The sequence below is a fragment of the Elephantulus edwardii genome, unplaced genomic scaffold (genome assembly GCF_000299155.1).
Source record: "Elephantulus edwardii isolate Elephantulus edwardi_28Jun2011 unplaced genomic scaffold, EleEdw1.0 scaffold00185, whole genome shotgun sequence".
NCBI classification, from domain to species: domain Eukaryota; kingdom Metazoa; phylum Chordata; class Mammalia; order Macroscelidea; family Macroscelididae; genus Elephantulus; species Elephantulus edwardii.
This window is the reverse complement of record NW_006399935.1, coordinates 4,924,678-4,938,958: the sequence shown is the minus strand read 5'-3', so window position 1 is coordinate 4,938,958 and position 14,281 is coordinate 4,924,678. Positions and strand designations below refer to the sequence as shown.

Here is a 14,281-nt window from a genome sequence, read left to right as displayed (position 1 = left end):
ACGTGCCCCTCCTCCCTCATGTGTGGCTCCTCCCTCCACGTGTGGCTCCTCCCCCATGTGTGGCTCCTCCCCATGTATACCCCCTCCCCGTTTCTGCCTCCTCACCTGTAGAGACCCCTCTTCCCCGTGAGTGGCCCCTCGCCTTGTGCGTGGACTCCCTCCCTTGTGAGTAGGCCCCTTTCCCTGTGCGTGTCCACCCAAGGACTCTCTCCCTGACAGGCAGTCTCAGCCCCCTCTCTTCTCTTCGTCCCCCTCGTCCACCTCTCTTCTCTTCTGTCCATCGGGCCGCCGAAACCCACTCTAGCTCCAAGAAGCCGCAGGTGACAGGCGTTGTCGTCCCTGTGGGGCTGGTCACTGCTGCCCTTAGCCTTGCTGGTTGTCACATGATGTCTTTGGTTCACGGTGGCAGTGACTCCTGAGACCCAGACCCAGGGGCGTCCTTGTCTCTGATGCTTTGTGTGTGCACAGCCATCCAGGGGAGCCAGGGGTGAGCTCAGGGCGAGGTGCAGGGCAGGTTCCGCTGGCCCCACCTGGCTGGGCAGTGCCAAACACTCAGCCTGGCCAACAGTCGTGCAAAGCCAGCAGACTGTACGTGACCACTAGGAATGGTCGTAGAGCACATTGTGTGAATTGATGTGGAAGATGGCATTTGTAAATTTTTATAACCATTTAAGAATATAAAACTCATTTTTAGTTCAAAAACGTGAGCACACCTGCCGTGCCCCCTGTGTGCCGGCACTCTCCCCTCTGCTGTGGACAGTCACCTTTCTTACCTGCCCACATGGTCGCTGAGCTTCCTTCTCGGCCCTGGCAATGGACAGCCCCTCCCCAAGGCCTGAGCCCGGGATGAGGGCTGGGTGCTGGTCCTCCTCCCGGCTGGCAGGGATGGCTGCTGCGCCCCCTGCCCCCCCGTAAGTCCTGGGCCCTGAGCCTGTTCCCGGCAGGCAGATGAAGGTGAGTCAGTTCTCTGGAGCCTTCGCCGCACCTCCTTTTGATTCCCTGCCCTCCTGTGCGTTTGTTCCTCATGAAAAGCAGCCCTGCTGAGGCCGGAGTCGTGCCAGCCTGCGGAGGGCCCAGCGCCAAGCCGGATGAGCGTGGTATTTGCATAATGGTTAATTGATTGTGGCTCAGGCTAATTGGTCAACAGAACGGATTGCCAATAAACAAGCACTGTGTTCCAGAAAGGAAATGGGATTAGAGTTGTCTAAAGAGCTTCCAGGGAGTCCTGGTGGGGTGGCAGTGAAGCACTCAGCTGCTGATACCACGGTTGGAAGTTTGAACCCAGCCAGGGGGAGAAAGACCTGGTGCCCAGCTTCCATGGAGGTGACTTCCCAGGGAGCCCCATTTGATAGATCTGCTTTTATAAAAAGTTGAAATCAACCCCATGACATCTGTGACGAGAACAGAACACTGCTGTAGGAGATGCAGCCCCAGCAGGTGCCTGTCCGACCCAGCATCTCTCTGGACAGAGGAAGTGGCTTCCCCAGGACCCTGCCTGTGTGTCCCTGCACAAGCCAGCCTCATGCCCCCTGCCTGCCCAGCCCTTGCCCCAGCTGCCCTTTGGTGGCTTTGTTCCCCATGTGCCACCCTGTCACGTCCGTGCTTCTCTGGATGCTCCACTCTGCCACTCGCCTGGCACCGCCCTCGATGATGTCCCGGGGAGAGGCAGAGCTCTCCCAGGGGGCTGAATGGCAAATGAAGACCCTTTCCTGAGGCTCTCATAGTCTTCAAAGCCTTTAGGATGTAGATAGGGCTGGTCCTCTATCTGGCGTTGAAGTACCAGTCAGACCCTTTCCTGGGGAGGACTGCTCTCTGGCCGGGTCCGGTGTCCAGGCTCCTGCCTGCTTGTCAGCAGTGACCAAGTGCCACGCTCACCTGGTGCCTCTGGGGGCCTCATGCCCCAGCCCCTTCAGGCCTCCCTGAGCCCCTGAGTGAGTGTCTGTGCTGGGGAGGTACCCTCTGAGGATCCTTGGAAAGAATGTTGTCGCTTCTTCCATCCCCCACGCTGTGACAACCACAGATGTGCCCAGTTACTGGCAGGTCCTTTTGGGACAGAATCACCCCACGTGAAGCCTTGTCCTGGATGAGAGGGCAAGGTTGGGCCTGGCCTCCCTCTCCTCCCATCTCTGGCACCCACACTGGAGGTCCTGACGTCCTCCTGCAGGGAGCCTGCTGCTCCTGCCTTTTCTCAGGAGCCCCCTCCACCTCCTGGTCCCACCCCCGAAGGTTCAGGCCTGCTCTCTCCAGCCTCTTACTCGGGCAGCAGCTCAGGGCCCAGGGCTGAGTCCTTCAGGAAGCATCCTGTGAGGCTGCTTGGGGTGAGGGGCCTGGGATGCAGCCCCCACAGGGCTCATCTGGCGTGACGCTCCTGGCCAGTGCACTGACCCCCCTCTTGCCAGCTGTCCTATGTCTTCTCTGTGATGAGGAGGACATATCTTGTGTTCAGCCATGCAGCCCCATGGGAGGAGGTGTGGAGGGGCTGGGACCCCACAGGAGGAGATGTGGAAGGGCTGGGACCCGACGGGAGGAGATGTGGTGGGGCTGGGTCCCCACAGGAGCACGTGTAGAGAGGTTAGCGTGCTGCCTGGTGGCACTCTTTGCAACTTCTCCTGTACCCCTCAGTCATATGCCCTCCCACGACCCGTTCCCCACCTGTGCCAGCAGGTGCCTTCCCCATTGCCTGTGTCTCATGGAGCGTCTGCAAGTCCCCTGCCACGTGCTTAGTGCTGCAGGTCTTCATGCCCAAGGGGGAGATGGCAAGTGACCTGGCTCCCTACCAGGCTCCTCTGACAACCCTCGGACAAAGCACATGCTCCCCACTTAGCCCTGAAATGCCACGGGGGGCGGGAGGCCTGGTCGCTGGGCAGGACTGAGCTGCTCAGGACAGAGCACTGTGAGAAGGCGAGGGGATGGTGCGATCCAGACACAGCACTGGGAGGACAGGCCGTGTGGTGGCCAGAATGGGGGTCACTGCGCTACCAGGCTCCTTGTGAAAGTCACAGACAATGAGAATGACCTTCACTGAGCAGCAGCTTTGTGAAATTTTACAGCCGTCGGATTAAATGCAAGGTCCTGGAAGCTTCTGGAAATAGCAAATAAGTCAGGCTGAAGGACGAGGGTCCTAACAGCATTAGCTTTCTCTCAGCTGGAGTGCTTCATCCCTGGACGATGAAAGAACCAGGCCTTGAACTTGGAAGAGAAGTAAATGTCAATCTATCAATCAGTTATGCAAAGGGAATGAAGATGTGAGGCACATCAAGTCTGAGGTTTTACCTCCTTTGTCAGGAGCTACTTACTCAGGACTGTGCTGCAGCCAAATGCAGAAATCGTTCAAGACACGGGCTGGAGAAGACTTAACCCCGTCCAGGAGTGTGCGGGGCACCATGGTAATGGAGGGACGCAGGGCTGAGTGACCCCAGGAGCAGGCACAGAGTACCGCGGGCATCCGCGCCGGCTGTGGGAGACCACGCCAGGAGGAGCTGAAAGAGTTTGGAGCCATGGAGGAAAGTAACTTCCAAAGAGAGGAGGGGCAGCTGACAGCTCCAGGACGCACAAGCAGAGCGTGCAGCCACAGTAGCTGCCTGCTCACGGATAAGCAGTATTTATGGCATCATAAAAATGTAAATATTGCCATAACCAAAGGTCGTAGCAGATGTGAGGAGAGCGATGTGAACCAGGGTGTGGGAGAGGGCGGTCCCACCAAGGTCCCCAACTGAGAAGGCAGGGCAGGAAGCCCAGTGTGAGGAAGGGCACGGAAGATGATTCCAGAAGGACCCACAGCAGAAGGGCACCAGATGAGAGAAAGAGGCAGCAAGCAGGAGTGAGACGGCAGTGGGGATGCAGCGAGACTGTGGAGGGATGCAGTGAGGATGCAGTGTGACTGGGGGGATGCAGTGTGACTGGGGGGATGCAGTGTGACTCTTTGGATGCAGTGTAACTGTAGGGGATGCAGCGAGACTGCAGTGGGGATGCAGCAGGGGATGCAGTGTGACTGCGGGGATGCAGTGTGACTGCGGGGGGGGGATGCAGCGAGACTGCAGTGGGTTTGCAGCAGGAATGCAGCGGGGCATACAGTGTGACAGCAGCAGGATGCCACAGGGATGCAGCGGGGATGAGTGCTGGCATGTCTTTGCATCCCGAGTCCTCCAGCCTTTTCCCAGCTCACATTAGCACAAACAGGATGCTCCTTGATGTGCACGTGTGCAGTACGTGTGCAGCTTGTTCTGCCTTCAGGTGCAGGCATTTTTTGATTCGTTGGTGGTGCGGTGTCTGATGGTTCAGATCCCTTTGATTCTCCTCAGCAGACAGACCCAGCAGTGTGCTGCTGGCCAGCAGATCTGATCCTAGCAGCTGGCCTGCGGGTTTCCAAGGCTGTGAGCCATTGCTTGGGGGGAAGAGGCAGGGCAGGCCGGGTGCCCTGGGGACGCCTGTCTGCCCTGAGGCTGGCTCTGGTGGGACAAGGGCAGGAGGTGGGCCCAGGCCTAGGGAATGGGAGAGGACCAAGGAGCCAAGGGACCTTCAGGAGACTGAGGCAAGGTGAGTGGGCAGGATGCGGGCGTCCAAGGCGAGTTGGTGCCCGGAGCTGGTCATCTGCACACACAGGTACCACCTGTCCCCATGTGGGGGCACCACCATGCTTACCCATCATGGACCCCTTTCCTCTGCTTGGCCATGGGCGCTGCCCTCGCCAGGCCCCATGCCGCCCCGCCCATGTGCCTGTGCGCTGCCATGCCTCCCGCCCGCCACACTCCGCTTCCGCCGTCTTTCACCGTGTGGCTCATTCACAGATGTCATGTGCAGGCCATCCTGGGCACCGGCCCTGCCCGGGGCACTGCCTCTAGTCAGCGAGATAGTGACCAGTGTGAGGGGGACGCAGAGAGAAGGGGTGCCGTCACCTAGGGTGGTGGTCTGGGGGGCCGTTCTGCAGAGGTGGCATCAGGAGCCAGTGTGTCTAGCTGGGCACACGCTGAGAGGGGTGGGCCCAGAGCACCCGTCAGGAGCTGAGCAGTGGAGGGCCCAGCAGGCCGGGCACGGGGTGGAGAGGCCAGGGCAGCTGTAGCCGTCCCCATGACGGCCTGGCTTAGTGGGAGCAGGGGGGCCCTGGCTGGCCTTAGAGCCCTCCTAGCAGCCCTGTGAGAGACTCCCATCCCCTCGGCGCCGGCTTGGTCCTGGAGGTACAGCTGTCAGCGGTCCCCCAGAGAGTGTCCAAGTCCTCCGTCAGCCCCCTCCCGCTGGGCCAGCCACCTACTGTGCCACACAGACTTCAGGCCCTCACGTGGGCTCCCTGAAGGCCGCTGGACATGCTAGACCCAGAGGCAGAGCTGTGCCGTGGCCAGCAGTTCATCCTTCAGGGGCAGCCAGTGTCCCCTTAGGAGCACCAGCCAGGGGCCTGGCATGAGTGTCTTGGGTCAGCCCTTCAGGCAGGTGTGGATCCTGCTGTCTTCCTGTCTGGACAGATGACAGGTGGAAAGCTGGGTTCATCTGGGTTACGGCACCCAGATGGGCTTAGGGCCTCAGGGTTGCTGGGGGACAGTGGACACCCCCACCTGTAGTGAGGGCTCCAATGACTTGAGTGGCACTGCCTCACACTTGATGTGCTTTCCTGAAGTCTCTGGGGACGTCACATGCCCCTTGTCACCGGCAGATGGCTTTTTGTCCCTGGCCTGGAGCAGGCTCCTGGAGCCTGGTGTCCCTGTGGTCACACAGGGCACGGGGCCTGGCACCAGTCTGCTCCCTCGACAGCTTTTGAGTCTCTCCCTCCTCTGTGTAGTGCCTCTTCTCCTCCTTTGTCACGAGAGGTCCTGGACCACCCCGGCAGGCCTGTGTGTGCCCTCCGGCCCCACGGGCAGACCCTGGGCATGGGGCTTCAGTGTAGGTCAGCTTGGCGTGTAGGACAGCCCAGCGGAGACAGGGACCCCAAGCAGCCTGTAGTGTAAGCCATCTTGGGAAGTTGGACAGAAGCCCTCGAGAAAAACCCCCCTGAAATTTACATTCTAGACAAATTAGTCTGAAAGAAAACAGACTGTGGAGAAGGACTGAGGAGGAGAGGAGACCAAGTCTAGAGAGGAAGAGGGAGCAGACCAGGAAGCCGGGGCTGGCGTAAGTGTGTCGTTGACTGTCCACACCGCCCATCTCCATCGGCGCCCGCATCTGGCCGCCCGCCCCATCTTGTCCATGTGACCCCCATCTCTAGCTGTCATGGGCACCTGTGCTTGACACGGTCCCCCATCCCACATGCCATTCCCGTCGGCCCTTCCCGCCACCGTGTCCTCTCCAGCCTCTCGTCCCGACCCCAGGGCCTGTGGAGCTGGCGTGGCCACTGCCTGGGCGCATCTCCTGGCCCGCACAGACCGAGCTCTTTCTCTGTCTTCACCTCCTGTCCCACCATCTCCTCCCAGGTCACACCGGAAACGAAACCAGCCCAAGAAGGCCAAGCCAGACGATCCCAAGGCAGTGGGGGAGGGAGCAGCGGCCGGGGCGGCCTTTCTGGAGGACACTGGCGGGGGCACCAAGGAGGAGGCCGCGCAGGAGGCTGACCCTGAGGAGGAAGAGGATGCGCTGCCCCCACCGTCGGGGAGGGACGCCGAGGCCACAGAAGGTCAGTGCGGGCTGGCGGGTGGCCCAGTCCTGGGCCCCTGTGTGGGCGCCAGGTGGGCAGAGCTAGCGTTCACGATTAGAGACTCTGATCCCCTGGCTTTCTTGGCAGGGTGGTGGTTATAAAATGATAGAGTACAGACCAGGAGCGAGAGAAGAGGTTGGTCACCTCGTCCACAGAGGTCACTGCCATTTGTGGCCTTGGGCAGGCATGTGGGTGCTGTGGGTCCCCTCACCGTGTGTCTCACTGTCCCCAAGAAGATCACCCTGTCGGGCGCAGGAGGGATGCCATTAGCCAGTGGGCCCTTCCGCGAGGCTGCTCTTCCCAGGCCCACTGCCAGCTTACGTGACCAGGGCGGCGTGGCAGTGCCCCCTCCTACCTGGCTCGTGGCCCCGTTGCAGGGTGGTGTGGACAGAGGGGAGCGTGAACGGGAGGCGTGCGTGTGTGTGATTCAGAAACCACTGGGTATCAGTCTGCCATTCCACAGGTTTCCTTTGCTTGTTTCGTGGCTGACCTGCCCTTTCCTAACTTACGGCTTCAGCTTCCCAGGCATTTTTACATTGGCGCCTACTCCTTGGGTAGAAGGGATGGACTTCGTCCCTCTCCAGGCCTTTCCAGATGTCCCGTCCCTAGCGAGGCAGGGGCCAGACAGCACCCTGACTCAGTGCCGCCCAGCCGTGGGCCCCACCTAGCAGGCACACCAGGGGGTGCCACCTGGGTCCACAGAATCCTCTTTTCACGGTGGTGTCTTGGATTTTATGGGACCAAAGGATTCCCTTTTCCAAGTTGTAAGTCCGCAGGGTCCCCTGTTGCTGATGGTAAAGATTATGTGGTTTCCATGGTGACTGAGATGTGGCTGTGGCTCTGCTCGGCACACACATTGGTATGAGCATTGTGCTGGGCAACGTGGCTGGAGAACGGGGTGGGGGGCAGGCACCCTCAGTGTGCCAAGAGAGGCAGGTGCAGACTCTTTCAGGTGCTCGTAGGGCTGTGGTGGAGGGAGGATCCCTGTTGGGGAGCAGCTGGTCTCCCAGAAGGGAAGAGTGAGGGTCCTGTGGCAGAACTGGTAAGGGAGGTGGCGATGTGACCGGGTGTGGAGGAGTCAAGCCGTGAGGCTGAGCAGCTGGCTGGCTGTCTGCCGTGTGGAAGTTCCTGCTGGGGCTGCCTCAGAAAACAGCAGCCCAGCTCCCTCATCGGGTGTCCCGGAATGGGGGTCCTTCCAGACCAGGAATGAAGCATGGGCTCCTTTATATCTGTTCTGAGAAAGACACGAGCACCTTTTCAACGCTGACAGGCAAGATGAAGAAGTAGACAAAGTCAGAATTGGAGCAAGAGCACAGTTGCCTCATCTGTAGACAACGTGACAACACAGAAAAGACAGACCTGTTGGAATGATGGCATTTTTTAAACTTTTTAAAAATTATTTATTTTCATGAAAATTTACAGAGACCGAGGGTTTCCATTCATTCATTGTTGCACTTTTGTCCCTGCCCACCTCTCCCCTCCAGTGTGTTCTTCTCTTTGGAAAGTAAAAGAAAAATTCTTTCATTGTTTTATAATCCCTCCCCCCAAGTCCCCTCCACTGTGCAGCCTTCATTCTGGACTCCTACCTAATCACATATCCCTTTTAAGTAGTTCTCTCCCTCATCTGTTTCAATGCAGTATACATAATTTATCCCATCTTAGGTCTCCCTCCTACCCCGATGGCAATCCCATTTTACAGCAGTGGCACTATGCAGTATTTGTCCTTTTGTGACTGAGATAGTTCAGCATAATGTCCTTCAGGGTCACCCATTTTGTAGAATATTTCATGAGTTCCTTGTTTTTTCAATGCAGCGTAGTATTCCATTGTGTGAATATACCACAGTTTCTCTATCCGTTCGTTTGTTGATGGGCACTTAGGTTGTTTCCAGCTCCTTGCTATTGTGAACAAAGCCGTGATAAACATGGGTGTGCATATATCTGCTTGGGTGGTGGTTATGGTTTCTCTAGGGTATATTCCCAGTAGTGGAATTGCTGGGTCAAATGGTATTTCTATTTGCAACTTTTTGAGAAAGTGCCATACCGCCTTCCATAGTTGTTACACCATTTTACACTCCCACCAACAGTGAATAAGGGTTCTAGTTTCTCCACAACGTCGCCACCATTTGTTGTTTGGAATGATGGAATTTCTAAGGAGCCAGTAAAGTGGCTGGATATGAGCCTAATAGACAAAAGCCAGATTATGTTTGTGAGGTGCTGGGGCACAGTTAACACAGCCAGCTTCTGACGGGTCAGTGAATTGAATGACCAGCTGCTCCAGTGGTGGAACACATGGCAACCTGCACCTGCAAAGATCTGCAGCCTTGAAAACCCGCTGGGGCAGTTCTCCACTGTCCTGCCAGAGTGCTGAGTGGGTGTCCGCTCCATCGATGGTGCGTGTTTTGGTTTAGGTGTTCCTTGTGGGTGCAGTCAGTGCAGTTAGCCACCTGTCAAAAATCAAGAGGTCAAAACTGCCCAGATGCACCTCCGGAGAAAGGCCTGGTGATCTGGTTCTAAAACTCCAGCCTCCCCGAGCCCTGTGGAGTGCAGGTCACTCCCACAACTGGTCTGGTGCACTCAGTGGGATGGCTTAACCATCAACTTAAAATTCCATAAAAAAAAATTCAAAATAATGGCAACAGAAGAACAATACGGATTAAAATAACTCCAACAGAAAATGCAGTAAAACATTTGTGGAGAAAATGTGAAGTTTTGTCAACAGATAAGAAAAAGCCATCTGAACGGAGTGTTGGGCCACGGATTAGGAGAGCCCCGTGGTGTTCGTTCCGTTATCTGCAGACGGATGCAGTTCTCCTCGGGAGCCCAGAGTTTGGCAGGATCCCACACGCTGGTTTCAGCGGTATCTGGAGGCAGAAAGGCCCAAGAATTAAAGGCAGTGGTGATGGACTGCTCGTCCAGCCACCGAGAAAGTCCGGCCTGTCTGCGTGATCCCCAGTGCACACCATGCGCGTCCACTCCTGCAGCTGTCCACTCCAGAGAGCCAGCCTTGCGACCCTGGGCAGCTCTGCTCCATCCTGTTGGGTTGCTGTGAGTCCCAGCTGACGTGATGGCAGTGGGTTTTGGCATTAATTACCTCACATTTCTGGGGGTCAGAAATCCAAAATGGCTCTCACGGACCAGAACCAAGTGCCATGAGGACTGGGTCACCCTCAGGGTTCTGGGGGCTCTGCCTTTTCTAGTATATAGACCATCACAATAAAAATCAAATAACAGCAAATCCCACAGCCTTGCGTCGCCTGTTTTCCAGCCACGTGTGAAGCGGTGTGGACACCTCCTGTGGTCTGTTAGGCTCCAGCTGTTAGACTGGTTGCCCAGTGGGGCTGCAGCTGACCTTGGCGGGAGCAGGCAGGTCTGCAGAGCACAGTGGGGAGAGGTGGCGCTGCCCACTCGGCTGGAGATGTGGGTCTAGACGTTGCTCCTCCCACCACGGGGCGTGAGAATTGAGGTTCCAGAGACAGAATTGTAAAACTTTTGAAAGATAATGTTGTTGTATGCCACTGATTTGGTGCTGACTCTCCAGATTTTCAGGAGCATAAATTATGCAGGAGATTTTCCATCCTTCTGTGGAGCAGCTAGTGGATTTGACCCACGTGCCTTTGGAATGGCAGCATAGTTTCTTACCACTAGGCCATCAAAGCTCCCGAAAAGATGTTGTTGTTGTTTTGAGTTGCCTGTGACTCATAGCAACCCAATGGGCAATAACTCAGAAGCTGACCCTATCCTGAGCCAGTCTCACCCTCTGCCACACCTGCCCACATTACCCCAGGCACTGTGTCATTCCATCTCATCCTCCACCTTTCCAAGCATGAAGTCCTTCTCCAGGGATTGATCCCTACTGGCAACGTGTCCCAGGTATGTGAAGCAGACTTCAAAATCCTTGCCTCTAAGGAGCAAACTGGCTTCACGCTCTCCAGGACAGAACTGTTTGTTCTCTTGGCAGTCCATGGTATGTTCCGAACTCTTTTCCAGCATCACTAATCAAAGGCATTGGTTCTTCTTCTATTATTCTTAATCATTGTCCAGCTTTCTGATGCATAACAAGCAATTGAGAATACCAAGATCTGGCTCAGGCGCACCTTAGTCTCTAGACTGACATCATTGCTCTTTGGCATTTTGGAGAGATCCCTGATAGACTTTCCTAAAGCTACTCATCTTTTGATTTCCTCACTGCTGGTGCCAACAGTGGTGTTGATTGTGGATCTGAGCAAGCTGCAATTTCCAACAATCTCAGTCTCTTCTCCATCTCTTGTGCTGCCAATTGGATCAGTGGTGAGAATCTTTTGTTTTCCTGATGTTAAGTTTCAATCTATATTGAAGATTGCAGTCCTTGACCTTCTGCAGCAAATGCTTCAAGTCTTTCTCAGTTTCAGCAAGCAAGGTTTTGTCATCTACATAATGCAGGTTATTGATGAGTCTTCCTTCAATCCTGATGCCACATTCCTCCTCCTCAAGTCCAGCCTCCCAAATGATCTGTTCTGTATATATATATTAAAAGATATGGAGAAAGGGTACATCTCTTATATACTTGTTACTTGATTTGGAACTGTGTTGTGCAGAGAGGACAGCTACCTGGCCAACTGATTGGAAGAGATACATATTTATCCCTGTTTCCCCCTAAAAGTGATCCAACAGAGTGTGGAAATTACTGAACAGCATCACTGATTATCTCATGCAAGCCAAATCTTGCTGAAGATTATCCAAAACTGACTAGAACAATACATTGATAGAGAACTGCCAGAAATACAGGCGGGGTTTAGAAGAGGCCTGGCACTCAAGCTCTCATTGCCAGAATTCAGATGGATCTTGGCCAAAAGCAGATTGTACCAGAAGATTTTAGGAAAGAAATATTTCTAGGACGTTGGTCTGGGGAGGAATTTTGGTTAAAAGCACAGATGAAGAACCGCCTTCTGTCATGTTATTGCTGGTGCCAACAAGTCGGCTCCAGCTCAGAGGACTCTGTGTGACAGTAGAACTGCCCTCTCTCACTTCGTAGACCGTCATCTCCATGCGGATCAATCACCCATGCTTGTCTCCTTTGGAGTTGCTGGGTGGGTTTGAACTCCTGACCTTTTAGGTTGATAGCCAAAAGCTTATCCAGTGTGTCACCAGGACTCCTTTGCTATCAAGAGATGGACTTTAAAGCAAAGAGAAGACAAGCCCACGAGGGGTTGGGTATCCACAGACCCTGACTCAGAAGGGTCTTCCAGAGTCAGCTGCCTGAGGAATGGGCTGCAGAGGTGGTCACCTGGAGGACACCAGACTGGCCCAGCTTCCGGAAGCATGCGTCCCTGTGAGCCGCTGCTGTGTGCTCACCGGAGTGGAGCCCGAGACACTGACAGAGCTGCATGTCCGCTGGCCGTGGAACACCAGGAGCCCACGCCTCGAGTGACAGCGTGTGTCCTCTTGTGCATGGCCCGCTTGGTCACTGTCCTCTAAGCCCCCTCCCTCAGGGTCACCCTGACACATGGCAGTCCCTGCACAACAGCCGTCACTGGTCGTCACCGGCCGCTGGGTGGTGGGAGTGACTTTACCCTCACGAGTCCCCTCCAGAGCCCTGGGGGAGCCTTCACTCGGGGCACCTGAAGGGGTACAGTCACAGGATGGGAGACAGACCAGCCAGCAGCCCACATGGCGCACACGGCCACGCGCAAGGGCTTGGGCCTCCCCGCACCCCTGCCTGCTCTGCCACCAGCAGGGTGGGGCTCGGACATGACACTGGCTATCAGAGCAAGTCACCGAGCTTTCGTCCCTCGTCCTCCGCGAGCCCTGACTTCCGACAGCTCCGTATGATGGGGACAGCGGCCCCATGGGGTTTCCTGGCTGTAACGTCTCCTGAAGCATGTCACCAGGTCCTTCTCCCACAGAGCTGCTGGCTAGGTGTGAACCTCTAACCTTTTATTAGCTGTTGAGTCTTCCACTGATGGGGGCTCCCTGTCCCTAAGAACCTAGAGTGCAGAGTGAGGCATATGAGCAGGCATGTCGCAGACTTTTCTCTGGACCTCCAGCCCTTTGATAGAGGACACATCTGTGCCAGGCATCTGTGAGTGCTGCTTTCAGGAGTTGACCTGGTGAGCCCCCCGGCCTGGAGAGCCCCCCGGCCTGGTGAGCCCACCCTCCCAGAGGTCTGCATGGAAGGTGGATCTCCTGAGTGTATCACGTAAATAAATAAGTGTTCCCAGTCAGGGGCGTGGAGAGCTCAGTGTCCCGGGAGTGTGTGGACGTGATCCCTGCGGGTCTGCTCGTGGCTGAGGGGTGTGGGTGTGGATGTGACCCCCGCTGGTCTGCTCGTGGACGGGGTGTGTGGGTGTGACCCCCCATCTGCTCGTAGGTGGGGTGTGTGGGTGTGACCCCCGCGGGTCTGCTCCTGGATGAGCTGTGTGGATGTTCTCCATGGCACGAGCTGGTCATGGCAGAGGGAATGTCTGGTGACCTCGGTGCCTCTCTGCTAAAGGAGAACCGAGGCTCCCAGCAAGTGGCCCAGGTGGGCAGTACCTGTCCCCAGAGAGGGTGTCTGAGGAGAGCTGAGAGTGCCCATACTCAGTCCCCACCCAACAGGGAGTGCACTCTGGGACCCCATGGGAGTTGGGGTGTGGCTCCTCCCCAGTGTCTGCCCTGTGGGTGGGGTCGGTGGCGTCCTCCTGAGAACCAGGGCCACAGCCTGAGCCCAGGGGTCCAGATCTGGGCTAAGGCCTTCATCAGGCTGTTCTTGGGGAGCTGCGGGCTGGGATCTGGGCTCCACCTCGGACCATCTCCCTGTTTCCTTTCAGAGGATGGGAGGGGCAAGCTGCGGCCAGCCAAGGCCAAGGGCGACCGGAAGAAGAAAGCCTACGGGCCCCTGCTCAGCCACCTGCCCCCACCAACCCTGCCGCCAGCACCCCAGACCCCCTTCACCTCTGAGGAGGTGGCCCTGCCGCCCCCCCTGCTGGAGCCCCCTGTGCTGGTGCCCACTCCCACTGCTGCCCACGAGGAAGGCCTGCCCCCCACAGCCCTGAACGTGATGCCACCCGAGGCCCCTGGCAGCTCAGAGGATGAGGCCAAGCCTCGGCCCATCATCCCCATGCTGTATGTGGTGCCCCGGGGCGAGCGTGCGGCCAGTGACAGGGAGGCCCGCACGCCCCAGCAGACCTTCGAGCACTTTGTCCCCAAGGGCACCACCTGGCCCGAGCCCACTGCACCCATGGAACTGACACTGCAGGAGGGCCAGGGAGGATCTGGACACCCCGAGGCACCAGTTCGGGCTGGTGATGTGCAGGTGGGTGCCCGGGTCACCCATCCAGGCAGTGATGGGCAGATAGAGGCAGGAATGGGGAGGCAGGCACCCCAGATACCCACCTGGGCTGGTGATGTTCATTCAGGTAGGTGCTGGAGACACCTGCCCAAGTAAAGATGATAGAGTGGGTCAGTACAGCATGGGCAGGCAGGCACAGGGATGGGGTAGCATGGGCAGGCGGACACAGGGACGGGACAGCATGGGCAGGTAGACACAGGAACAGGCAGGGACAGGGACGGGGCAGCATGGGCAAGCGGTCACAGGGACGGGGCGGCATGGGCAGGCACAGGGACGGGACAGCATGGGCAGGTGGACACAGGAACAGGCAGGCACAGGGACGGGGCAGCATGGGCAGGCGGTCACAGGGACGGGGC

At 57.0% G+C, this 14,281-nt stretch overlaps 1 protein-coding gene across 1 annotated transcript in view; it reads left to right on the top strand.

Moving 5' to 3' along the window:
• KDM4B (lysine (K)-specific demethylase 4B) overlaps nt 1-14,281 on the top strand; it is a 131,204-nt gene that overhangs the window by 83,803 nt on the left and 33,120 nt on the right. The window contains exons 9-11 of the mRNA XM_006896435.1: nt 5,998-6,099; nt 6,399-6,598; nt 13,405-13,889. Coding sequence (XP_006896497.1) covers nt 5,998-6,099; nt 6,399-6,598; nt 13,405-13,889 — 787 coding nt within the window. The remainder of the gene's footprint in view (nt 1-5,997; nt 6,100-6,398; nt 6,599-13,404; nt 13,890-14,281) is intronic.